General features: G+C 41.5%; 2 protein-coding genes across 2 annotated transcripts in view; both read left to right on the plus strand.

The window, feature by feature from the left end:
• Positions 1-1,730: 1,730 nt before the first annotated feature.
• LTV1 (LTV1 ribosome biogenesis factor) lies at positions 1,731-17,985 on the plus strand (the record flags this gene model as incomplete). Its single annotated transcript, XM_080700141.1, has 14 exons — positions 1,731-1,838; positions 2,407-2,549; positions 2,591-2,715; positions 2,811-2,872; positions 3,558-3,689; positions 5,917-6,090; positions 10,263-10,350; positions 12,328-12,469; positions 12,784-13,036; positions 15,294-15,421; positions 16,773-16,912; positions 17,214-17,266; positions 17,451-17,651; positions 17,875-17,985. The coding sequence occupies 14 exons, from the start codon at positions 1,731-1,733 to the stop codon at positions 17,983-17,985; spliced, it is 1,860 nt and encodes a 619-aa protein (XP_080556267.1).
• Positions 17,986-18,927: 942 nt separating this feature from the next.
• ZC2HC1B (zinc finger C2HC-type containing 1B) overlaps positions 18,928-27,887 on the plus strand; it is a gene marked incomplete at both ends in the record, with an annotated part of 61,091 nt that continues 52,131 nt past the window's right edge. The window contains 1 exon segment of the mRNA XM_080700142.1: positions 18,928-19,010. Within this exon segment, the coding sequence (XP_080556268.1) occupies positions 18,928-19,010 (83 nt within the window).

The following is a 27,887-nucleotide window of genomic DNA, read 5'->3' on the forward strand; positions in this document are numbered from 1 at the left end:
TTAGTATGAAGTCAGGTATTGTGATTCCTCCTGCATGGTTTTTGTTGCTGAGAACTACTTTGGCTATTCTGGGTTTTATTTTTGTTCCAAATGAATTTAAGAACTGATATTTAAAGGGTATTGCCTTGAATCGGTAGATCACCTTTGGAAGTATGGCCATTTTGATGATATTTATTCTGTCTGTCCATGAACATGTAAGATCTTTCCATCTTCTTAGGAGATGGAAACAAATCCACACACTTATAGCCAACCGAATTTTGACAAAGGGGCCAAAAACATACACTGGGAAAAAAGCCTGTTTAACAACTGGTGTTGGCAAAACTGGCAAACCATATGCAGAAAAATGGTAATAAACCCCACTTTTTCACCCTCCACAAGAGTCAATTCTAGATGGATCAAAGATTTGGAAATTAGACCAGCGACCTTGAGGCTCCTTGAAGAGGTCATAGGTCCAACACTGCAATACATTGCACAGACATAAACTTTCTCAACAAGATCCCAAAGGCATAAGAAACTAAAAGGCGAATCAATATGTGGGACTGCATTGAACTGAAGAGCTTCTATAAAGCAAAGGAAACTATCAAGAACCTCAACCGAGAGCCAACAGAATGGGAGATTTCTGCCAACTACTCCTCCGATAGAGGACTAGAATCTATAATATATAGAGGACTCAAGAAACTGAGCACTAAGAAAAAAATAACCCAATCTAAAAATGGGCAAGTGAACTAAATAGACACTTCACAAAGGAAAAAAATTCAAATGGCCAATAAATGCATGAAAAAATGTTCAACATCATTAGCAATCAGAGAGATGCAAACCAAAACTACCCTGAGAATTCACCTAACTCCAACTAGAATGGCAATAATTCAAAACACAAACAACAACAAATGCTGGCGAGGATGTGTAATTAGTACCGCCACTTTGGAAAACAGTATGGAGGATCCTCAGAAGAATGGGAACAAACTTACCATATGATCCAGCAATACCACTTCTGGGTATCTATCCAAAAGAATGGAAACCAAACTACCAAACTAATGCAATTAATGTATGTATTATCTATGTTCATAGCTTCACAATTCACCATTGCCAAACTATGGAACCAGCCAAGATGTCCATCAACAGATGAATGGATTACAAAACTATGGGATATGTACACAATGGAATTTTGTTCAGCCATAAAGAAAAACTCAATTATATCATTTACATGGAACTGGATAGAACTGAAGAACATTATGCTAAGTGAGATTAGTCACACAAAAAATAAGAAATTGAAGCCGGGTGTGGTGGCGCACGCTTTTAATTCCTGCACTTGGAAAGCTGAGACAGGAGGATTGCACAGGTTCAAAGCCAGCCTCGGCTACTTAGTGAGGCTCTCAGCAACTTCGTGAGACCCTGTTTCCAAATAAAATATTAAAAATAGGTCTGGGAGTGTAGCCTGGAGGTAGAAAGCCCCTGGGTTCTACCCTCAGTACCACCAAAAAAAAAAAAAAAAAAAAAAAAGATACAGTAATAAATAACAAGAAGTTGAAACAAAACAACTCCTGCCCTCATGGGTCTCCTTTCCACATACCTAACAGTAATAATGACGCTCTGGCATACAGAAGCACTGTGTGTCCTATCTGCATTATAATGTATTATCGTGAGACAAGAGTTGTGGTACCAACCTAAATCGTGTCTATAATGTTTATTATACAAAAAGAATAACTCCCACAAGGATCTATTGTGGTCCTATGTTGGACATAATTATTGACACATTGCAAGGTGACTCGAGACACTGGGAAGAATCAGCAATTGGGAAGGGGAAGCAGATCTTTGAGAAAAGGTCTACCGATAAAACTGTAAAAGCTTTTCTCACTCTTTTGCACTAGAAGAGCTACAAGAGTGCTCCGGCACCTGCCAGAAATCTTCCTAAAGGGTAGTTGATAGCCTACCTGCTTAAACCATGATAACATATATGAGGAACGACTTGGAAAAGTACTAGTTTCCATTTTATAAAGTAAGGCATGCAAAGAGCAGAGAATGTGAATATCTTGCATTACTTAAAATGTCTCTTCATTAAATAGTCTGGGGATTTTAACTGGGCAGAGGCAGTTCATTAAACAAGATAAAATAATGATTGATTAAGTCTAAAGATTGATTAAGTCTGGAGTAGCCTACAACAGCTTGGCCAGGTCCTCCGTTGCTAGGCAACAGACTCCGCCCTCAGCGAGAGAAAACTTCAGTGACCTGGTGCCCACCTCCCTAGGGCGCACCTGTACAGGTTTTTTGTTGTATTAGCTTACACATGGAACTAGATAAGGGATAGCAGTCAGTAGGGGTGCATGTTAGTCCCTGTGATCTTGACAAAAGACGCTATAAAAAAAAAAAAGTTTGTCCATAATCAGCAACCCCCTTTTGCACCCCAAGGCAGAGTTGACAGAGATTCCTTTCCCTCCGCTGGAGGATTCCGGCCAGCAGCGCCGCCCGCTCGGGGGTGGGGACCGCCTTCGCCCCGCCCACCACGGGCTCTCGCGATCATTGAGCCAGAGCCGGAAACGTAACTTCCGGCCGTGACCCGGGAGCTCCTCGGCGATTGGTTCGTTTTCACCAGCTGCTCCGTGCCGTACAACCCGGAACCTGTGGCCGCACGTGGAGGGAAGCCCAAAGACCCTGCCGGCAGCCGGGCGCTGTTTCTCCCCGGTTTAGAGGGTGTGATCGCCGCCGCTCTGTTAGGGGGTGAGCGCCGCGCGGCCGCAGCATGGTGAGCAGATCAGGCAGAGGCCGGGTTCCGGTATCTGTGGCTGCAGTTCCGTTGGGCTGTGTTATGCCAGGACGGTTTGCGGCACAGTACCCCGAAATGGGTCACTCTCTTCACCCCCGAGCCCACTTTGGGGTGGGCCCCTAGGGGTCTGCAGCGCTGTGTGGCTGGGGTGCACAGAAAACCCTTGCCACCCTCCCCAAACGCTCCACTCGTTCTTTGGAGGGTCGAGCACAGGGGGAGTAGCTGGTCACTGCAGGTGTAGCAGTGTCAGGTATCTACCTGTTTGCTCTAGGGAAAGAGAACTTGTGGGGTAGTAAGGTTGTACCTTTAGGAAGTACACATACTGGTTTCTCAGTTTAGAAAGTCAAGGCTGATAACAAAATAAGAATGTAAAAAGGGATAGGGAATCTTATTAAACACTCCGTGTTTGTGTCCTGATTTTATTTACTAGTTGGCAGATGAAGTGTTTATTCAACCTGTTAGAGACCCTCCCTCCCAGAGCACCCAGTCTAAAGGGACTCTTGAGTCACTTGCAGATCACCTTAATTTTTTTAACCTAGAATCATTGTCTTGTTGATTTTTTTGCTAAGAAACAAGAACTTCTCCGACTCCACAGCTATAGTCCCAGCTGTCATAAAGGTTGGTACACAGTAGGTGCCCAGTTAATGCTTGCTGAAAGTAAGTATAGCTGCCCTAAAAGCACAGATTTGAAAAGTGTTCAGCCTTCACATAGCTTACTCAAGACGCATGTGAGAATGCATGGTTTTATTCACTTTTTGGTTCTGTTTTAATGTATTCTGATATTCTTTCTTTGAAGCCTCACAGGAAGAAAAAGCCCTTTATAGAGAAGAAGAAAGCTGTATCTTTTCATTTGGTCCACCGGAGCCAGCGAGATCCATTAGCAGCAGATGAGACTGCTCCCCAGAGGGTTTTGTTACCCACACAAAAAGTAGGTCCCATTCTGATATTTTGTGGTCTGGGGATTGAACCCAGGAAGTTCTACCTCTTGAGCAACACCCCCAGCAATTTTTATTTATTTACTTTGAAACAGACTCTGGTTAGGTTGCTGAGAGGCTTACTGAGTTGCTGAGGCAGACCTTGAACTTGCAATCCTCCTGTCTCAGCCTCCCAAGTACTGGGATTACATGTAAGTGGTAGTTGGGGGGTTGGTGCAGTATTTGTTTGCCCTGCTGAGGGTCTAACTCAGGGCCTTATATATGAGAGGCAAGCACTCTACCTCTGAGCTATATCCCCATCCCTTGTTAGTAGGTTGTTTTTGTTTGGTTTGGTTTGGTTTGGTTTGGTTTGGTTTGGTTTCCTGCTATTGGGGATGGAACTCTGGGGCAGTCGACCTCCCATTTACACCCCTTGCCCTACTTTTTTATTCTTTATTTTGAAACAGGGTGTGACTGACTTGCAAAAGGCCTCACTAAGTAGTAGCTAAGGTTGTCCTCAAACCACAATCCTCCTGTCTGAGCCTCCCAAATGCTGGCTGGGATTACAAGCGTGTCCCACCACACCTGGCTTTGTTAGTAGTTTTAATAAATTGTTAGCTAGGTATTATTCTCAGATAATGGATCCTCTGGGAAATAATATAATTGCTCGATTTTCAGTACATGTGCAGATTTTTGTTTCAATTTATCCTAGAGTTTATAATGAATATGTGTGCCTGGGGATTCAACTGGGTTTTTTTTTTTTTTTTTTTTTTTTTTTTTTGGAAACAGGATCTCGCTAGGTTGGTGAGAGTTTTTTGTTAAGTTGCTGAGGTTGACTTCGAACCTGTGATCCTCCTGTCTTTGCCTCTCAAGTACTAGAATTACAGGTGTGTACCACCATGCCTGGCATGTACTGCTTTTTTTATACCATACTTGTTTTGATTGGAAGGATAAAGCAACTTTGAGGTCTTTAAGTGGACAAATCTTATAGGATAATGGTAAATGCCACCAGCTGCAGTGCTATGTTATGCTGAACCTCTGCGCTGCCTAAGGTCCTGCCGTTTCATAGTAGTCAATCCCTGGACTACATTTTTACCTCCTGGTCACTCATGTCATGAAATATAAAACATCTGAGCTTGTAGATTAGCTTTAGAAAATGCCAGGGAGCCTTGTTGTTTAGATTATGATAGAGTCTACTTGTTTGTGGATAATAGAAAAGAAAATGCTGAGGGGTGAACGTGAACACTGACAATGTTTAGCTTTTCAGTAAAGTCACTTTGTTGTTGGTTCAGTTTTCTTAGCTTATAAAGACAAAGAGTTCCGCTTGCCTTTCAAACTTCCTGATGCCTCTTAACTCTCCAAATAAGTGATGCAAAATGTAAAAGTATATGTATTTCTTGGCTTGAATCGTTGCACACGTCCAGAAGAAAGAATTGCTTTCATTGCCTTCCTTTGTGTGTGTGTGTGGGGGGGGGGGTACTGGGGCTTGAATCCAGGGGTGTTTTACCTCTTGAGCTACACCTTCGGCCCTATTTTATTTTTTATTTGGAAATAGGCTCTTGCTAACTTGCTGAGGCTGGCCATGAACCTGAGATTCTCCTGTCTCAGCCTCCCAAGGACTGGGATTACAGGCGTGTACCATCATGCCCAGCTGGGTTTTTTTTTTGGGTGGGTGGGGCAGGGATAAAGACTCAGCATATTGCCTAGACTGGACTCAAATTCATGGACTCAAGTGGTCTACCTCGACCTTCCAATTAGCTGGGGCTGCAGAAGCACACCCCCCCCCCAGCTTGCTTTCATTCCATTTTAATTTTATGTAACACTTTGGTTTCAAAGATCTGTATTTCTTGCCCATAATTATTATTTATTTATTTATTTATTTATTTATTTATTTATTTATTGGTGATGGTACTGGGGTGGAACCCAGAGGCTTTCTACCTCCAGGCTATACTCCCAGACCTATTTTATACGTTATTTGGGAACAGGGTCTCACTAAGTTGCCGAGAGCCTCACTAAGTAGCTGAGGCTGGCTTCGAACCCGTGTGATCCTCCTGTGTCAGCCTCCCAAGCGTGGGGATTACAAGCGTGCACCACCACGCTCGGCTTGCCCATAATTCTTTATGTCATTCCTGTCAGCCATTATTCATGTTCCATCTCTCTGGGTGGCAGTTGAGCTCGTTGTAAGGTTCCTGGACCTTCTCCACAGAAAGGACACTAATTCCTCTTTGTTTATTATGCAAGGTAAATGATGAAGAAAGGCGAGCAGAGCAGAGGAAGTATGGAGTGTTCTTTGATGACGACTATGACTACCTGCAGCACCTGAAGGAACCGTCTGGACCCTCGGAGCTCATTCCCTCCGGTACCTTCGGTGCACACAACAGCAGAGATGAGAAAGAAGATACTTTGGAAATTCCAGTAAGCCGCCTCAGCCATTTAAGTGGGAATGAGTGAGCGTGGGAATGAGTGAAGAAGCCACTGGTTCGTTTTTAAACTGTGGTAACTATTTGGGGGGAAGGGTGGATGGTGTCATTAAGAGCACCGATAGGCCAAGTCTCTGCTTAAGATTGTGTATGTGTGTGCACGGCAGGAGAAGAGTAGGCCGACTCTTTTCTGATGGCCGTTGTCAAAAAGGGAGGTACCTTACAGGGACGTTTACTACGTCAGAATTACGTCAACAAGATGGAGGTCATGGGTATAAAATGTCCGGTCCACGTGCCAGCCCTTTGGTGTATTCATTTCGACCACCCCCCCCCCCCCCCGCCATTTTGGCATGGGGCTGTTTTTCTGTTTTCTGTATTTCTATCTTTCTAATAAAAAAAAAGAAAAAAAAGCTGGGCATGGTGGTGCGCCCTTGTCATCCCAGCACTTGGGAGGCTGAGACAGGAGGATCACAGGTTCAGGGCCAGCCTCAGCAACTTAACAAGGTCCTTGGCAGCATAGCAAGACCCTGTTTCCAAACAAAAAATGAGAAAAAAGCTGGGATGTTGAGTCAGAGTTGTAGAAAGTCTCCAGGTTCAAATCTCCAGTGCCACCAGAAAAAAAAAGCAATTGGTTATTTTCTACATTGCTATGCAAAAGTGTAGATTAGTCCCATGTCCTTTTTTAATTTGTAATTTGTAACAAGCCACCAAAACTGAGTAAACTAGAAATACTACATTAACCCTAGAAGCAGATACATGTGAAGCAGTTTAGAAAGAACACATAGCAATGAGTAATGCTTGAGCTCGCCCTGATTTTCACAAGGAGGAAAAAGAGTGTCACCCTGGCGGAAAGGAGCGCCCTCACTTTTAACCCCAGAATTCTAAGGATAATTGCAGAGTACTGTTAAAAACCCCAAGAGGGAGAGAGACAGAGAAATTTTTATTTACATGCAGTTTTTATTTTTTTAATTAACTAATTTATTTTGGTGGTACTGGGGTTCCTGGAAACCCTTCTACCTCCAGGCTACACTCCCAGACCTATTTTTATACTTTTTTATTTGGAAACAGTCGAACATGCACGATCCTCCTGTGTCTCCGCCTCCCAAGCACGGGGATTACAAGCGTGCGCCACCACGCCCGGCTAAATGCAGTTTTTAAAATGAAACTTTATTGCAATGCTTTGGCTCTAAGTAATAGAAAATCCCAATTTAATATTGCTTTAAAAAACAGTAAATGGCTACATAAAAGAAAGTGTATGTCGGTACTAAAAGCTGTCCAAATCTTTAAGCCTTCGTGTCATCCTCAGCCAGTTTCTGACATCATTTTCAGACACAACAACCAATAAAGATAGGAAAATGCAAAATATAAGCGGTGGTCCTTCAAGACAGACAACATGTGCTTACCACTGTTTTGAAGGATTATTAGTGTAACACACAAAAACCCATTGGTTTTTACATTACAGGTGAATGAATTGGATAGTATGTGAGTTATATCTCAGTAAGCTGTTTTTTAAGAGAGGGCTCTAGTGAAGAAACACGTCTTCACCCAGGTGCATGCCGCTGAAGTCTCAGTGTGGAGACCGTGGCGGCTCGCTGTGCCTGCTGCCTTGGCCTGGCTGTTCAGGGCTTCCAGCCCACTCTGCCAGTGAGCCAGGGAGAACGTCCAGCCCAGCTCCGTGCTCACTACTGAACTGAGAGCAGGGTTGCTGGGGAGGTACCCAGAGGCCAGTGTCCCGTGTGGTATGCTCATGCTATTGACCCTTTGGTTGAGGAGAGGCAACTGAAGGTAAAGGGCCATTGAATATTGGCTAGCACATGTTTAAAACGATTGTGTGGTGTGAAGAATAAGAAGGGACTTCATTCACGGGAGAGTTCTGGGACAGGGCATCATGCAAAAGGAAGGGAACTGGGCTGGCCCCCGAGGGGTGAGTCCTACTAAAAAGGAGGAGGAACATTTCCATCAGGAAGCAGAGACATACGGTGGGTAGTATTTTGGGTCCGAATGATGAGCATATGAATGTACAGTAAGTTATTTTAATCACTACATGACAGTGAGGAGTGGGGCTTGATGACATGGACATTAAGAACTTTGGATACGTGATACACCTTGATTTTACAGGGCCTTGAAAAATCAGAAAATTAAATTCAAGGCGAAAAGTCAGGACCTGTTACGAATTCACATGATAAAGTATTAAGTATTAAAATATTAAGTTAAAGCCGGGTGTGGTGGCACACGCTTGTAATCCCCGCGCTTGGGAGGCGGAGACAGGAGGATCGCACAAGTTCAAAGCCAGCCTCAGCTACTTAGTGAGGCTCTCAACAACTTAGTGAGACCCTGTTTCTAAATAAAATATAAAATAGGTCTGGGAGTATAGCCCGGAGGTAGAAAGCCTCTGGGTTCCACCCCCAGTACCACCGGGGGAAAAAAAAGTATTATGTATTAAAATATTAAGTTAAAGCCGGGCATGGTGGCGCACGCTTGTAATTCTGCGCTTGGGAGGTGGAGACAGGAGGATTGCGCAGGTTTGAAGCCAGCCGCGCTGGCATAAGAGACCCGGTTTCCAAAAATAAAAAAGTATAAAATAGGTCTGGGAGTGTAGCCCGAAGGTAGAAGGGCTTCCAGGAACCCCAGTACCACCAAAAAATAAATAAAATATTAAGTTAAATATTAAAATATTAAGGGAAGTTTAATCCCTGAAGGTTGGGTTTGGTAATCTATGTTTCGATTAGCCATAACTAGGATGGTGCCCAAAGGAAGGAGTGAACTCACTCTGCTGAGGTCAAAGAGACACAGGGATAGAAATGCTCTGGTGCTTCTGGTAGGGCAGGAAATAGGTGACTCAAAGAAAGGAATACTAGAGATGAGGTTGTTCTTTCTAGTGTGAGAGGAAAAGATTGTAACTTTGGATGAGTGTGGAGTTGTAAGACAAGGATTTGAGTCTTGGAACCTCTTCCTGACCAGTCTCAGGCAGACATACTGTTTAACTCTATTTAGCTTCTCTTCTTTCATTAAAAATATACTGATACCTCCCAGGTTTGGAGGGTTAAGTGGAATAGTGCACTAGAGGAAGTGTTGGGGGATGGCTTTGAAAATGTCTGCATGTATAACAGGTACAAGTCGCAGTTGTGACAGTTTGGTGACTGATCACCGCACGCTGGGCAATTTAAACAACAGGAATCGATTGCCTCCCAGTTCTGGAGGCTAGAGGTCTGAGATCAGGTGATTGGCAGAGTGAGTTGGATCTTGGGGGCTCGGGGAGATTTGTGGCTTGCCTCAGTCCTAGCTGCTGGCTCTGCTTGGCAATCCAGTTAGAATTCTGTAGTGTATGAGCGGGTCCCTTCAGTCTTTTGTGTAGTGTCTGTGCGTCTGTCTTCTCTTAGCCTCCTTAGTAGGGCACTCCACTTAGTAGACTAGGGCTTTCCCAACCCAGTATGACTTGACTACTTAAATCTATAGAGACTTAGGCCATTTTCTGCTGCTAGTAACAATACTGCAGTCAGTAATGGAGTTAGTTGTAAAGAGGGTTTGTTCTCACACCCAGTGCCGCAGGGCTACAGCTAGCGGTGGCCTTCTTGCCAGTAGAGACCCAAGGTGGCACAAGGTGTTACAGGGAGCAAGTGCCAAGTGTAGCCAAACTGGCTCTTACAGCAGATCCACTCAAGGGAATCTGTTAATCCATTTGCACATGGGTGGGTTAATCCATTTGCAAGGGCAGAGCCCTGGTCTCATAATATCTTACAATGGGGAGTAAATTTCAACATGAGTTTCAAATCTTTAGCCAAACCATAGACCTTATTTCAAAAAAGTCTAAGGAACTGGGTAGACATGAGTTTTGAAGGGATACTTTTCTCTTTTTTTTCTCTTTTTTTTTTTTTTTTTTTTTTTTTGGTGTTACTGGAGATTCAACCCCTTGAACTATACCTTCAGTCCTATTGCTGAGGTCCTTGCAGAGTTGCTGAGACTGTCCTCAAACCTGCCACCTTCCTGTCCCAGCCTCCCAAATACTGGGATTACAGGCGTGCGCCACCACATCCAGCTGCTGTGATACTTTTCAACCCAGTACAGTAGTTGAGAAGTGTTGTGCAAATCTACCAATTTTGAGATTTCTTTTTTCAGTTGAGAGGTATATTCTAGCTAAACCTAACAATTTATGATTTCTTTTCTAAGAGCACTGGAATTAAGTTGCCTTCATCAGTGTTTGCATCAGATTTTGAGGAAGATATTGGATTGTTAAATAAAGCAGCTCCAGTTTCAGGTGTGTTTAATTTCTTTAACTTTTTAAGTGGATAAATTTGTGTTTTGCAAAAGAAATGTACTGACTTAGGCTTTTTCTGTTCTTACAAAAAGTTGAAGCAATTGTGATGTGCTTGGATCCAAGTTGAAGACTATGAGGCAGAGGTGCTGCCATCACCAGCCTTCTTTGTTACATCGTTAAATTTCTTGGGTTTTTAGAGGCTCCATTCAAAGAGGAACACGGGAGAAACATTTGGCGATCTAGTGGGGGAATTTAAACATTCCCCTAACCTTTTAAAGATAACAGTGGCATTCATCATTTATTATATAGATAGTGTAATTTTGAACAATAAAGTGCCTTTCAAAATTTCTAAGGCAGCTGGACATCATGGCACATGCTTATAATCCCAGCATTCAGGAGGCTGAGACAGAAGAATCACGTTTTGCAGCCCACCTCAGCTACTTAGCGAGGCCCTTTGCAACTCAGTGTGACCCTGTTTCAAGAAATAAAAAGACTTAAAAATAGGGCTGGGGGTGTAGCTCGGAGGTATAATGCCCCTGGGTTCCATCCCCAGTACCGCAAAAAAAAAATTTTTTTTTGTTCTAAGAGTATACCTATATTCCACAGAAGTCCAGTATATCTACTGGAGATAACACTACGATAGTAGTTTCTGAAAAAATGTTTAGCACCAATCTAATAGTTTAGAACAAACACAAAAATCTACAGAAATAGTGTTTGGTATTTTCTCCTGAGTTGCTTTAATTATTGACTAGTACTTGCCTGTAGCATTCATTAACAATTTTTCTATAGACTTTCAAGTGGACACTGTGTGGCCCACATGGATTAAACCAAAACAGTCCTTGATCTCAAGGAATTTACATCAGTTGAAAAGATAATAAATGAGCCGGGCGTGGTGACGCACACTTGTAATCCCAGCATTTGGGAGGCTGAGACCGGAGGATCGTGGTTCACGGACAGCCTCAGCTACCTAGTGAGGCCCTATGCATCTCAGTGAAACCCGGTTTCAAAATAAAGAATAAAAAATAGGGCAGAGGGTGTAGCTCGGAGGTAGAATGCCCCTGAGTTCCACCCCCAGACCCGCAAAAAAAAAAAAAAAAGAAAGAAAGAAAGAAAGAAAAGAAAAGATAATAAATAGGAAATTACTCTTATTGTTCAGATAGGTAAATACTGGTTAGGCAAAGGGTACCAGCCTTTGCCTCAAGTTGTTGAACAAGACTTTGTTAATTGATTTTGGTATTTGAGTTTTTGGGTTTTTTTGTTTGTTTCTTTTTGGCATGGTGTTGGGGATTAAACGGCAGGCTTTGTGCATGGTAGGCAAGTGCTCTACCCCTGAGCTACACCACAATCCCCAGCTGATTTCTTACATAAAAGGCAGAGGGAAGGAGGGATGAGAAATAGAAGATATTCCAGACAAAAACCTCGTGTGCAAAAGCAAGAGAACATGACTGTCAGAAGCAGTGTACATTTTAGTACGCCAGAAGGAAGGGGAAGGGTTAATAAGTACCACGGGGCATGTTAGAAGCCAAGTCAGATCAAAAGTTTGAACTTGAAAGGTTTTCCTGTATTCTCGAATTCTTGCAGATGGGAGAAGAGAGCTGAAGCAACAGGTTGGGATTCACTAAAATCTCAGTCTGAGAAGACTGAAATACACTTGTCTACAAATAATTAATGAGTTACTTCAAATAGCTGAATATTAAGCCCAGTTTCTTTCCGCAGAGGAAAGTGTGAGTTGTGCTGAACAAAGTTGGATACTAGATCTCTAGTGGAAGTGTGTTTGTACCTCTGAAGATTGAGAGAGGAGTTTTTCCTTACATATTTATGCCTATTCCTGACTAGACTGAGTTTTAGCGTAACGTTTTCATTCTTTTATCCTCGTTACGTAAATAGGATGTAGAATGTTACGAGTATTCAGGTTACGTAAAGTGAATGAATGGTACTCTTCGTAGGGATTGTTGCTTATTTTTGTTTTTCTTTTAGGACCTCGGCTGGATTTTGACCCTGACATTGTTGCCGCCCTTGATGATGATTTTGATTTTGATGACCCAGATAATCTGCTTGAAGATGATTTTATTCTTCAGGCCAATAAGCCAACAGGAGAAGAAGAGGGGATGGATGTATTGTACGTGTGTGTGGATTTGCAGAACAGAGACGACCTGCCTGTTGCTTCTTTAGTGCGGGGCGGGGTAGGGGGCGGAGGTAGCTGGCAGTCTGTGAAAGCTGGAAATAGAGACACAAGGTCTTTATCTATGGGTGGAACTAAAGTCGAAGAATTCGAATTGCTATTTCACTGCTTTTCCTACCCCACCGGCATCTCTACTCCTGCTGACACAAGAACCCTTCCTGACACACCCTCCAGGTTTACAAGTATAAAGTAGCTTCATTCTGTTACCTCTTAAGTTGTTTGACAAACGATTTATGCCTCTTTGACTTCAGAAACTCTGTGAGTGACGGTGACAGTGAGTGGGAAGACGCAGACGAGGAGGAGGGGAGCGGCAGTGCTGGGTGTGGCTCCGCGGGCCCCCTGTCCGATGAAGACCTGCCCGCCCCTGGAAGCCCTCTCGGGGCCCTAGCAAAGCATCCGTTCTGGGATGAGGAAACGAAAAGCCGATTCACAGAGTATTCTATGACTTCCTCAGTCATGAGGAGAAATGAACAGCTAACCTTACACGATGAGAGGTTCGAGAAGGTGAGGCCCCAAAAACCTGTTTCAGTAATGTGTCCTAGTAAATGTCATTTCTGGAAAAGAGATTGATTTGAAATGAAAAGATTAAGATTAGAAAGATTTTGTTTTGTTTTGTTTTGTTTAAATAGGCCATAAAGCCAGGTGTGTCGTGCACAGCTGTAATCCTAGTACTTGGGAGGCTGAGACAGAAAGATCTCAGCTTTGAGGACAGCTTCAGCAAATAGTGAAACCCTATTTCAAAATTAAAAATAGGTGTAGCACAGAGGTAGGACGACCCTCAATCGTTCTACCTCAATCCTCAGTGCCACAAAAACCAAAACAGAGTCAGGTATGGCAATACTTGAGAAGCTAAGACAGGGGGGTCACAGGTTCAAAGCCAGCCTTAGTGAGACCCTGTTTTAAAATTTAAAAAGGCATAAAACCACCCTAATTTTAATTCTGAAAAGAATATATATAGATAGCTCCAAAGAGCTGGCGGATCGAACATCCTGACTTTTTTCTTTGAGTTCCAACATTTTGATTCTGAATCTCTCTGATGACATTCTGCAAGCTTTACTTAGGCATTGACCTAAGCAAAGAAAAATTCATTTTTTGTTTCTTATACCTTGTGTTTTCAGACACAGTAACAGTAAAGTACAGAAAAAATGACAAGTATAGGAGACTTGAAAAGTCTGGATTGTAGTTTACTGCTCCACCTACCCGCAGGGATTTCAGTCCCATCCTATAGACTTTCTGCTGGTTCTCTTTGCCACACTTCCTGTCCTGTAGAGCTTACCACCTCCTGATGTCATCTCTAGTTTAAAATGTTCTTTTTCATGTTGTATTTAGGTCTGTCTCAGATTAAAATGTGAGTTTCCAAGGGCAGAGATTATTTTGCTCTAAAATGGTGTCTGGTATATGATAGGAATTTACATCGTTCAATAAATGAGGGAATAGCCGGGCGCGGTGGCGCACGCTTGTAATCTCCGCGCTTGGGAGGCGGAGACAGGAGGGTCATGCAGGGAGATAGAAGGAACCGCAGTACCACAAATAAATAAATAAATAAATAAATAAATAAATAAATAAATAAATAAATAAAATACATACATACATACATACATACATACATACATACATACATAAAAATGAGGGAATGAATGGTTTCCTTCAAGGTAAACCCAAGATATGGGTTCCATCTTTGCTACATTCTCACTAAATGTTCATTTCTTCTTCTGTCAAGAGAGGCCAAATGTTGCCAGGCATGGCATTGCATGCCTGTGGGTCCCATCTGTTCGGATGGCTGAGGCAGGAAGATCTGAAGTTTGATAGTAGCCTGGGCCATGTAGCAAGACCCTATCTCAAAATAAAATTTCTTAAAAGGGCTGGGAGTATGTTGAGTATTGTGGCGCACTTGTATACAGGTTCAAAGCCAGCCTCAGCAACTTCATGAAGCTCTTAGATATTTAGTGAGACCCTGTTTCCAAATGAAAAATAAGATTGATGGTTTAGCTCAGAGGTAGAATGCCTCTGGATTCAAACCCCAGCACCACAAAAAAAGGCGGGGGGCAGGTCTGAATGTAGAACAGTGGTAGACCACTTACCTAGTGCACAAAACACTGGGTTCCATCCCCAACATTGCCCCCAAAAAACAAGAGAAGCCAATTGTTAGTACAAATGACCTCATGTGTCAAAAGAAATATCACCGTCTTTGTATTCTTTTCAAAGTATAGCAGTGTTAACAGCATTTGACTAATCGATCGATAATAATGAAATTAAACATCAATAGGTTGTGTTTAATTACATGATCTTTTAATCTTCATAACTGAGGAATTTGAAGACATCTTTAAAATGTTTTGAGGTAAAGATCTCTAGCATTTTCTTCTCCGGTCTGAGTAGAGCAACTGCTTTTCATTTTCAATGTTAAAGGAAGCCTATTTTCAATCTAAATGTGAATCTGAAAGTACTGTCCTGAACTGTCTTCTATGCCTTATTGTTACATGCTAAGTCCCTGCTAATATTTTAATGGTAGTTTTGGTCTTATTATAATAGAGCTTAAATATTGTGGAGGAATAAAGTTAATGTAAAAATAGCATTTAAATGCAGTAGTAGCAGGTTTGGTCGCACAAGCCTGTAATCACAGTACATGGTTGAGAAAGAAGGTTCACAAGTTTAAAGACAGCCTGGGTAACTTAGCAAGACTCTGTTTCAAATAAAGAAATAAATAAATACAGTAGCTAATGAGTACATTGTTTTCATGATATGTTTTTTATTTACATTCAAGTTTTATGAACAGTATGATGATGATGAAATTGGAGCTCTGGATAACGCTGAATTGGAAGGTGCCATTCAAGTAGACAGCAATCGCTTACAGGAGGTTTTGAATGACTACTATAAAGAGAAGGCAGAGAAGTATGGCAACTCTTTTCCTTGTTTATCTGCTTTCTTTCCATCTCCAAATAAGATCTGTAGTGGTACAACTGAAGTGCGGGGACAACATTCACTTAGTTTTTAGAATCAATTCTTAAGGAAGGAACGTTTCCCATAAACTTTGGCTCCTATGTTACTCACCTCTTTTACCTGCATTTTGAGATTAAGAGTTCTGACGCTAAATACGACAGCGGGAACATACTGGGAACCACTTCTTCTGTATGTTTAGTTGAGAAGAATCATGGAAAGCTAACTGAAGGTCAGTGGGAAATAGACACCTTCCAGTTGGAGAATAGGATGGCGTTTCCAGCCTCTGGCTAAAGAATTGTTCTAACTTAACAGTATTTGCTTCCTTTTTATCTTTCTGAAATGCTGGATGTTCTGAGAAGCGGGTACTTAGGGCTTATAGAGGGACAAGAGTTTTCCTTTCCAGTTGGATTAGCAGAACTGACTAGTGGGTTTTTTGGCAAATCTGCATCAAGGTGAGTCTGAGAGAAACTGGTCAGGTGTTTAAGTCTGCTTAGAAAGGCCAGATGTTCTATGGTCAGTGTAATATTCAGATCCCACAGCAGGAAACAGAGCCACATTCTTTGGAGTGAGTTATGTCAATATTTTGGAGAAATGTCTGGGCTTTTCTAGGCTTTCAAAAAGCCTGTCTTTGCAGTGGTGCACACATGTAATCCCAGTACTTGGAAAGTTGATACAGGAGGATCAAGGTTCAAGGCCAGCCTCAGCAATATAGTGAGACCCTGTTTCAAAAATTAAAGAAAAAAAAATAAAAAGGGCAAGGGTGGAGCTTGGAGATAGAATGCCCTGGGTTCAAACACTTACCCCTCTCAAAAAAAAAAAAAAAAAGGCCTGTCTTTTTTCACCGTAAGTACAAGTGGATCTCAACTGTTAGCAGAGTGAATGTCCAAACCCGCTGCAAGGGAGGGCAGGGATGGGCGTAGAGAAACCCAGTGGTAGGTCACAGGCAAGGACGTGGGAGTGTGGATTTTAAAAACTGCTATTGTTGCCAGGCTCACTCGGTGGCCTATGCTTGTAACCACAGCTCCTACTGGGGCATAGTGGGGAGGGTGAGGCAGGAGAACCACTAGTTTGAGGCCAAGCTCTAGAACTTAACAAGACCCTGTTTCAAAATAAAAAAGGGCTGGAAAATACAGCTCCGTGGCAAAGAACGTCTGGGTTCAAACCCCAGTACTGGCAAAACACAAAACTTACTACTGTTTCCATAACTGTTCTAGTCACATATGGTATAATAATGTTTTGGGTTTTTTTTTTTTTTTTTCTTCCCTTCTCCTTTGTCTTCCAATTTTAAAAATTCAACCAAAAGTTGTGTAAAACTGAATACCCTTGAACCCTTTGAGGATCAAGACCTGCCAATGAATGAGCTTGGGGAGTCTGAGGAAGAAGAGATTATCAAGGTAGTTCTTGAAGATGCCAAAGAGAAGTGGGATTGTGAATCCATTTGCAGTAAGTGTCTTTTGTCCTCCCGGCTGACAGAAGTATGGTAGGAATCTCAAAAGTGTCTAGTACATCCGTTTTGAAAAAGTACATCTATTTCAGTAGAAGTTAAACTTTTAGGGAATTTGTGAAAAGGATTTGAAAAGAGTGATATTCCTACTACTAAGCTGTAAACAGTTTAAAAGCATTTATGAGAGAGACTCTTATTTTACACAATGAAAATCAAAGGTCAGGAGTTCAGTAGGATATTAGTAATATTTTGCTGGATTTAAAGTGCACTTATCCATGTGTGATTTTTCCCCCCCCTAAGGTACATATTCAAATTTATACAACCATCCACAGCTTATCAAGTATCAACCAAAGGTAAGCCCTAGTGTCCTGAGCTCTTGGAAATACCAGTGTGGGAGAAGGAGTGTGCAAACTTCCGCAGTTGTTTTTCTTTGTAACTGGCAGTGCTATTAGAAAAAACTACCAGCAGTGTGTCATTAATGAGTTGTTTTTAGTAGCCATGGGAAGTAATGCTACTGCCATTTTATCTGTATTTCAGCCCAAGCAAGTCCACCTATCTTCTAAAACAGGAATGCCTCTCAATGTCTTACCTACGAGAGGACTCACTGCCAGGCAGGTGGAGCGAATGCAGATGATTAATGGCAGCGATTTGCCTAAGGTATCAGCCCAACCCCGGTGCAAGAACGAAAGCAAAGAAGAGAAAAAAGCAAGGAAGCAAGCTATAAAAGAGGAGCGTAAGGTAAAACATATTTTTCAAATGTAAGGTTCAGACTACCCTCACTGGGGGGTGACCCGCATTCTCCCTGGAATGTGTATGTTTGGCTTTCCTAAATAGGTCTGTCTGTCCCTGGGAGGCGGGGAGTGGGCTTCATAAAGAGTTGGTAGAAGGAGTCTCGGATTTTCCCTTGTGAAAGTCTATATTGGTTTAAAGCGGTGAATAATGTGAGGACCCTTTTGTACAGGAGCGAAGAGTGGAGAAGAAGGCTAACAGATTAGCATTCAAGCTGGAGAAAAGAAGGCAGGAGAAGGAGCTGCTGAACTTGAAGAAGAATGTCGAGGGTCTAAAGTTATAGACAGTGGAACTGTCAGGATCGGGCGCCTTCCCTCTGAGGGGCTTCTCATGTTCAGTAATCAACCGGCATGTTCACAGAGACAAAGCTTTTTGCTGTTTTTACTGGCAACTATCAAGGAGGAAAATAGTTTGTTTTTTACCAGCAAGTTTCGCCTGTCATCTGTCTTGTAAATATTGTATTGTTTTAAATTTAATATTATAAGCTTACATTTGCTCTGAAATAAATGACTTCATGAATGTGAAATGTTTGGATAAATTAAAGGAAAATAACCTCATAACTTGAGTGGAATTGGTGTATTCATTTATTTGTATGGTTGTCATAGTTGTTTTTCGCAGATGTTCTCAAATATTTCTTTGAAACCTCTCCACGCCTTTTCAGGAATTACATGGTTTAATTTGCTGTATGTAGAAAAGTGGCCTGGTTTAACTCAGTTTTGAAAAGCAGAGTGTATTCTGCTCAGTTGTGAGAAGAGTTTTCCTGAGAAGATTCCATTGGTAGGAAGCTAAGTTTTCCCTTGGAGTATTAAAAATATTTTTTTCAAAATTGAATATTAAAGTTGTTAGAATTCAGATTTCCTGTTTTATTATTGGGTGGCTTGCTTTGGGAATTTAGGAACCGTGAAGCCAGGAAACAGGATAGTTGAAGAAGTAATCAAGAAAACTTCTTTGGTTTTAATGAATCCCTAGCTCAAAATCAGAAATAATATTTTTGTTTAAGCTAGAAGGTTTGTCTTTCAACAGTATTTAATGCTTGGAACCATTCATACTTAAAATTAAAATACATAGTAGAAAACTTCCAGTTTTTGATGAGATGTGTTTTGTTTCTCAACATAAGCTGCTTCAAGGTTTAGGCAATGACACCATCACAATTGTTAATTATTTGGTAAGCTGTGACTTCTTGTAAATGACACATTCATGGCCCTTGTTCATGCATCTCTGCCTAATGTGGTATCTGGACTGTAAAAATCTGTGGACACCATTCCTCAGTGAGGGACAGTATGGCTGGGGCAGAACCATTTTTGACAGGTGAGCTGCATTTGATCATCTAAGTTATTAGAAATGTCTTCATTTGTTGTTATTCATTTGATTATGGCTTTTCCAAAGCTGGTAGGCGTTATCTTGTTCTACCAAGTGTTAGTAATTTAAATCTAAATTTAAATTGATAAGGATGTTTTTAAGAGCTGTGAAAAACAGGATTAGGTATTCTACCAACATTGATTATTTTTCTTTTTTAAGTGCCTAGCTGTACAGCTAGTCATTACTGGAGTGTCTGTTTAAATGTCAACCTGCAGAAGCAGAGGGTCAGTTGTGTGTGTGAGTGTTGGGAATGTAAATTCTAAAAGGATTGGTCATTTAGTTTGGTAGCTCTCTCAACTGAAGGTTCTCTTTTAAACCGGCAAGAGTGTTGAGAGACATCGAATGTTAATTTGTTCTAGTGCTGTTCAAATTCATCAGGAGTTTAAATCGGCATATTATTTATTTTGCACTTAGGAGTGGGTGACTGAGCCATAAGCTTTGATGAAGCACATTGTGAGTTAGGTTGATTATACTCCACACTTAAAGATCTTAATTTTATTCCGGAGAACAAATTTGTAATAATTTGAACAAGTCTGCTAATACTTTGTTTTCCTTCTCCCACCACCACCAGCCCTGAGCCATCTCTTCGACACCCAGGCACTCAAGTGGCTAATATATTAGTCATCTGTGGACAGTGGTTGGGAATTGAACATACACGCTGCATGCTAACTCTTGCAGGTCCACAGAGATAAGGGTTTTGCCTTGGAGAGCTGCCTGGATGGGGGCAGGGTGCGCGCAGCAAAGATAACTGGCTATGCCCTCACTGCGATAAGTGCCACTTGGAATGAGGGCCTTGGTACTCTCTGTTCCCCCTCAAGTCTTAACTGGAGATAAGCTTTCCTCAAGTTTGTGCTTAGTTGTCACCATCCCTACAAGCGTTTCCCTGAGCATGGGTTTAAAAATAGCACATCCTCTCTCCCTGCATTCCTATTCTGCCCTGCGTTAGGTTCTCCAGGACATGTATTGGCATATGAGACCGTTTTTTTCAATCGCCTATCACTACAGCAGATTTAGAGGGCAGAAATGTTCATTTACTGCTTTGTCCCTGTGTCTAAGACTATCTGGCATTTGGCAGGGTCTCTAAATAATGTGTGAATGAATGGGCACAAGGGAGAGACATTTTAGAAAAGAATTCAACTTGGAATGGTAGGACTAGACTTGCCAGGGTTAGCAAGGAAGGAAGGCCTGAGGGACCCCAGGCAGGGGCAAAGGCATGAAGAATTTACCTGCTACCTCTTAAACTATTTGGCATAAGCACTGGCCATGGCTGGCTTAAAGCCACTTCATCAGATATTTTGATGTCACTGTTCATGTCTGGGTATCTTAAAGGCCTTCACCGTTAGGTGTGTGTTATCTGACACCTGTATCCTCAGCCATTGTGATGTCATCAGTCCCTCCAGTGAAGAACCTAACTGTCTTGTAACTTTACTGTTAACAGTTTCTTTTGTGTTGTTTCATGTGTGGTGATAATAGGCTTATTTTATCATGCTCGTTCTATTTACAGAGCAGGAAAAAACATATTGGTAAAAGGTAAAAATTCTACTGGCCTTATATTTTAGTTGTGAGACTTATGGGAGACTATGTAATAAAGCAAACATGCCCACTATTCAAGTTAAGAATGGACCATAGAAGCCACCTGTGGACCCATTCTCAGTTTTATTCTTTTCTTTTCCCTCAAAAAGTTTCAGTCATGTATAAAGTATCTAGACTGTTATATTTACTATTTTATTTTATTTTTTAATCATCTGTATGGAATTTCTAAACATGGTATCTTTTTATCTTTGAACAGTTGACAGAACAGCACAAACCTATCTCTGGAAGCAGCATCACTACCATTAGGTGAAGGTGCCCTTGATAGTGTGAACCCAACAGTCCTCGGGTCTGACTGACAGAAGCTTCTAGCGTTTCCTTCTAGAGTCTGTGCAGCTGTCAGTGAGGAGGGTGCTGGGTCCTAGAAAACACTCCACCACTCCACTGCAGTTAGGACCTCCTGGATCTGAAGAATTATACTTAGAGAGTTGTTAACTTGGGTTATGTTTTCTGCACCGGAGCTCACCATGCCTAACTCCCCTCTCGAGATCAACACAGAACTTTGTGTGGGGTGAAACTGAGCATCCTCAGTGCATCTGGACAGCAGGATGATTTATTATTATTATTATTATTATTAATTATTATTATTATTTATTTTGGTGGTACTGGGGATAGAACCCTTCTACCTCCGGCTACACTCCCAGACCTATATTATATTTTATTTGGAAACAGAGTCTCAAGCCAGTGAGGCTGGCTTCGAACCTGCGCGATCCTCCTGTCTCAGCCTCTCGAATGCTGGGATTACAAGCGTGCGCCACCACGCCCGGCGTAGAATTGCCTTTTCCTGTATCTTTTTCTCAGATTTTTGTGGATCACATCCTCCAGTAATACTATAAGGTGGGATACAGGGGATGTAAGCCTCTGAGAACTTAGCTTTCTGGAAATACAGATTCTACCCTCATATTTGACTCCTAGTTAAACTGGTTATAGCGTTCTAAAGTTGTAGATTATTTTACTCAGAAGCTTAAAGGGTTTTCTTCATTGGTTTCAATTTCCAATTCAGTTATTTGGAAATCAAAAGCCATTCTGAACCCTGAGAGTCTGTATGTAACCAGTTCTTTTTCTCTGAAAGTTTGTAGAATCTCTGTCTTCAATATTGTGAAATTTCACAATGTTTGTTATAGATCCATTTTTATCTGGGCTCTTTGAATCAAAAGAACCATGTCCTTTACTTCTATAGATTGTTTTTAAAAATTATTATTTTTACCTTCCTTGCCATTTCTGTCTTGGAATCTTGTTCTTTGGAGCAGGATTATCTAGACTGGAACACCCATTTGTTTATGTCTCTATCATATTTTTGCATCCTTTAACTATTTTCAGGGAAATTTCTCTAATTTCTTCCCACTTACTAGTGAGTTTTTTATTTCTTCTACATGCTTTTAATTTCCAAGAGCTTCAATTTTCCTTTAAATTGTGTTTGCTTTGACTTAAATGTCTAGAGACTTTCTTCAGATCTTTGGAAACTTCTGGCTGTCTACTCATGATTAAGATAGGAGGGAAAACACAAAATTGTGAAGGGATGAGTGGCTTTTGATAGATTAAGCTCTACTGTAGAGTGGGTCTGGGTGGGCTGTTGGGGGGCCTCCCAATGTTCATGTCTTCAGGTATTTCCTAGTTAGCTTGCAGGGGAGTTTTCATTCAGCCTTAAAGGTCAGTGTCTGGCACAAGTTCTGGAAGCCAAGAAGAAAGAGGGAGAGAGGCGTGAAGGCATTCTATTTTTGGTATCACTATATCATAAAATTTATCACTAGATTTTGCTTATGGACACATGACATGTAAATCAAGGCATATGCCTATGCAGTTGGTCCTCATTCATGGATTCCCTATTTGTAAATCCACCTACTTGCTCAAGCTTACTTGTAACACTCAAAGCAATGTTCATGGGATGTTTTATGATTATAAGCATCTTTGGAGATGCTTATAATAATAAAAGAGAGACACCCAATAAACATGTACCTGGCTGAGGTGGAACAAGGAGATGCTCTGCCCTCTTGTACCGTAAAGACACCTTTTTCAGGAATCATTTAGTGCCACATTTTTTTTTTTTGCCTTCTTGTACTTTTAATTGATGATTTAATTGTTTAAAAATGGCTACCGAGCATAGTACTGAAGTGCCATCTAGTGTTCCTGAGCACGGGGCTGTGATGTGCCTTAGGGGAAACTTCCCATGTTAGCACCAGTTGGCATGAGTTCAATGCCATTGAATCAACATGCTGGTTGGCATGAGTTCAATGCCACTGAGTCAACAATATACATTAAGTAATTGTCTCTAAACAGAAGCACATAGAAAGTAAGCTTTTGCATTGATCTATTGGCAAATGTGGGACCAGAAACTCACAGGAACCCAGCCCTGTATTCCTCCAGAAGCAGTGGTTCAGTACTTGCCAATTCGGCAATGACAGTGTCTCCACAGGACATAACTACTACGAATCATGAAAACTGCCATATACATGACTATTTATCTATACCTATCTACCTACCTGTTGTTTTGCTATAGCACCCATGTCTTCAGCTGTGCCCTGCATTGACTAATGCACAGATCTCCTCTTTGAGCCTTTCCAGAAAGTAAGTAGACTTCTAGAGAGGAGGAGAAGGAGGATCATCCAGGGATCGTTCACCATGTGTGCGTGGAGGGTGGGAGAGAGTCAAATAAATTTCCCATTGGTTCTCCACATCTTGCTACTATTCACCCTGTCCTCGTCATGCTCCTCCAGGGTTCCTGTGACTTTGAGGGTCAGCAGAATAAATCTGGATGGTTCTCAACTCTCTCCAAGTGGATTTTGATGTAGCTCTAAGTCCTCCAAGTCAGTAGCATGTCTATCAGCATTTCAGATTCCAGGTTTTATGTTGCTTTCTTGCTTCCCATGCTGTGGTTCTGTTTCCATACCCTTTTTACCCTTTACTGTAGTTTTACTGAGACTGGTGAAGAAAGCAAAATTAGAAGGGGTGTTCTTTTATGTCATTCTACTAAATAGGCTTATTTCTTTTCTTATTTCATGACACACGTCTGAAACAGCAAGTCGAGGCTGTTGTGCCAGTAGTCCCTTGCCATAAGGCCATGGAAGATGCTGATATTGCTAAATATTTTCATATTTTGGACTGCAAAGAACCTAAGAATTCTTTGACTTGCTGACATCTGAATGAGAAAAGGCCCTCCTTTTCTCTACTGTGCCATGCAAGTATCTAGAAGCATTCTTTTTCTCCGTGTGTGCTTTTATTGGTGCATTATAGTCTCACATCATGATATAATCATGTTGACAATGACATCGATGCACACACTCTTGGTGCCCCCTCCCCATTCCCCTCCCAATTCAGAGTACACAGGTTGACACTGGTATATATTCACATTCACACACATAGTCCATGGTAGTAATTCTATTAATAAATCTAAGTCTTCTTCCACCGCTACACTTACAGCTAAAGGCATTCTTAACTCCCAGCTGAGAAAGATAGAAGCAGAACTTTGCATTCAGTCCTTCACCCACATCCTCTCCGTGTTTCTTATGACATTTCTGAATTGAGATCATTATACTGCTTATGTTTGATTCTTGGTATGGTAAGAAAAAGTATTTATTACCCTAAAATTTATTTTTCTCATTAAAAACTTTTTCAGATTGTGAATCAGTGTTTAAAAATAATAGTCACCATAATAGTTGAGTGACTATGATGCCAGGTAGAGAATAAGAGGATAGAAACAATTGCTGATGCTAGGTGCAGTGATGCACATGTGTTATCCTAGCTATTTGGGACGTTGAGGCAAGAGGACTTCAAGTTTGAAGGCAATCTGGGCAATTTAGTAAGACCCTGTCTAAAAGTAAACATTTTTAAAAGCATTGAGAATGTAGCTCAGTGTTTACCTTTACTAGCACTCCCGAGTTTGGGTCCCAGAACAAATAGAAAAAGAAAGAAAATAGCTGTTGATGTTTGTTGTAGAACATTTTCTTTTTCTTTTTCTTTTTCTTTTTTTTTTTTTTTTTTTTTTTTGGTGGTACTGGGGTTCCTGGAAGCCCTTCTACCTCCGGGCTACACTCCCAGACCTATTTTATATTTTTGAAAGAGGGTCTCTTATAAGCCAGCGCGGCTGGCTTCAAACCTGCGCGATCCTCCTGTCTCCGCCTCCCAAGCACGGGGATTACAAGCGTGCGCCACCACGCCCGTCTGTAGAACATTTTCTATCAAAAGGGTTCTTTTACATATTCTTTGAAAGTCACTCATTAATTCTGTTTTTAAAACAATGTATAATCTTTGTAAAAAATTGAAAATTCAGGAAACTAAAGAATAATCACTTTTATTCTTATGACTTAAAGTTAATGTGTGTATGTGTCTTTCCAGCTTTTACTTGTAAATATATGAATATGATGTATTAACATTTTTCCATGTTATTCTCACACAATGTGTGTGTGTGTGTGTGTGTGTGTGTGTGTGTGTGTGTGTGTGTTACTAGGGATGGAACCCAGGGGCCTTCTACCTCCGGGCTACACTCCCAGACCTATTTTGATATTTTAATTTGGAAACAGGGTCTCTTAAGCCAGCACAACTGGCTTCAAACCTGTGCAATGCTCCTGTCTCCGCCTCCCAAGCGCGGGGATTACAAGCGTGCGCCACCACGCCCAGCTCTCACACAATTTTTTTGAACCCTGAAGCATTCACCTCTGAGCTCACTAAGTAGCGGAGGCTGGCTGAGAACCTACGATCCTCCTGTCTCAGCCTCCCAAGTACCGGGATTGCAAGTATGTTCCATAACATCCAGCTCAAATCATTTTAATTGCTATGTTTTCATTTATCAGCTGGCACTCTATTGCTGCAAAGGGCCATATAGTACAATTTTTTGCTTTTGCAGGTCATGTGGTCTCTGTTACAAATATACAACTCTGCTGCGTAGTGTAAACACAACAATAGATATTATGTAAACAAATGAACATGGCTATGTTCCTATAAAACTTTATTTACAAAAACACACAGGCCCAGATTTGGCCCACAGGATGGATTGCTTCCCCTAGATATTGTTTTTATTTATCTTTTTTAAAATTTATTTTGTGGTACTTGGGGGTGAATACAGGATCTTTCTACCTCCAAGCTATACTGGGGGTTGAACTGAGGGACATTCTACCTGTGAGCTACACCCCAGCTCTATTTATGTTATTTTTTGAAACAGGTTCTCACTAATTTGTAGAGGGCTTTGCTAAGTTGCTGAAGCTGGCCTAGACCCTGTGATCCTCCTGTCTCAGCCTCCCCAGTGCTGGTATTACAGGTGTTCACCACTACACCAGGATAGATTTTTTTTTTTTTTTTTTTTTGCGGGTCTGGGGATGGAACCCAGGGGCATTCGACCTCGGAGTTACACCCCCTGCCCTATTTTTTATTCTTTATTTTGAAACTGGGTCTCACTGAGATGCAGAGGGCCTCACTAAATAGTTGAGGCTATCTGTGAACCACGATCCTCCGGTCTCAGCCTCCTGAATGCTGGGATTACAAGCGTAAGCCACCACGCCTGGATAGATATTATTATTTTTCTTTTATTTTTTGGTGGTACTGGGGTTCCTGGAAGCCCTTCTTTCTCCGGGCTACACTCCCAGACCTATTTTTATACTTTTTTATTTTTGGAAACAGGGTCTCTTAAGCCAGCGCGGCTGGCTTCGAAACAGCGCGATCCTCCTGTCTCCGCCTCCCAAGCGCGGGGATTACAAGCGTGCGCCACCACGCCTGACTAGATGTTATTTTTAAATGTTTTGACAAATACAGTTTCACAAAAAAGTTGCAAAGCTGCATGGAGAGATCTAAAGTGTCTATTGCTCAGTTTCCCCCGAGTTACATCTTAAATAAAGGTAGTACAATATCATAACCAGGAAATTGACATCGCAACAGTGAACATTTATTGTTCTATACCACTTTAAAACATTCATAACCACAACCAATAATAAAGATACAAACCTATTCCATGACAACATCTCCCTCTTTTTACCTCAACATGGTCACAACCATCTTCCTTCCCACCAACCATTCCTATTCCTCAGCACTCTCTGTTTCCCATCTCTCTAGTTTTGTCGATTTGAGAATATTATACAAGTGGAATTATATAGTATGTGACTTTTTGAAGCTAGCTCCAGATCCATTCGTGTTGTGGTGTCAATAGTGTTCTCTTATTGCTGAGTAAGATTCCAGGGCATGGATGCACCGTGTTCACCTACTGATCGGCATTGTGGATGTATAATCTTGTCTTCCATGTGATTCAGCATAAAGTAAGATCACTGTAGACCTTGATTTCCATGCCCGATTCAGCAGCTAGGCAAGTGTTCCGTTCTTTCCTTACAAAGAGGCTTCCGAATTGAACATGGTTCTAAGTGGGGTAATCCATCTACGTCCAAGTGTCAAACTTAATCCTACTATATTTGCCATAATTTTAAACTCCGTGAAGTCATCAAAACTCACTGAACCCAAGGTCACTGAACCTCCAGGGATGTCTAGTTGTTTTGCAGGTTAGTAGGGACATAGTAGATTTATAGTTAGATTTGGAACTATAAGTTAGTAGCTTTGAGTTCATAATCTTTGTGCTTGTAAGTGGAGACTTTGGTTAGAGTCTCAGGGTTACTGCTTTCAACTTGTGGCGTTAGAGCTAAGTCATCTTAAGCTTCCATTTTCTTGTTGGTTAAAATAATATCAACAGGGTTACTGTGAGGAGCAGAGGAGAAAAACAGAAAGGGCATTTGGGAAAAGGGAAAGCACCATATAAATATTATTATAATAATCACAAAAATAATTATCTTTCATTAATTTTTTTTGCAAAAAGAAGAAACAGGTTTATAATCAGGACGAGTAACAAGCGAGTATGTGGAAAGAAAATCTTGCCGGAAAAGAAAAGTGTAAGACTCCATTTTAGAGTCTAAAGTCCCAGAGAACAGGGAGGGAGAGAAGTGTTTCAGTGTGCTGAGATGGATGACCTCGCTGAAAATACAATACCAATTAGCAAACGTGAGAAGAAATCATTTAAGTCAACGTCTGTAGCAGGGGCCCATCTGCTTCCTGTTAACTAGACCTTCCTTTTCAAACAGCTTTCCATGACCCTGTTCTCTCCTGCTTCTCCTGGCTTATCATCATCATTTTCTTGGCCCTTAACTGTGAGTTTCCCCAAGGATCCTCTCTGTACTTCTCTTTCCATGACTTCTTCCCTGGCAGTCACACGCCTTGACTTCATCCCGCAAAGCCTACATCTGTGTGTCTGACCCTGACCTCCCTCCT

Source organism: Muscardinus avellanarius (assembly GCF_963383645.1).
Source record: "Muscardinus avellanarius genome assembly, chromosome: 8".
NCBI lineage: Eukaryota > Metazoa > Chordata > Mammalia > Rodentia > Gliridae > Muscardinus > Muscardinus avellanarius.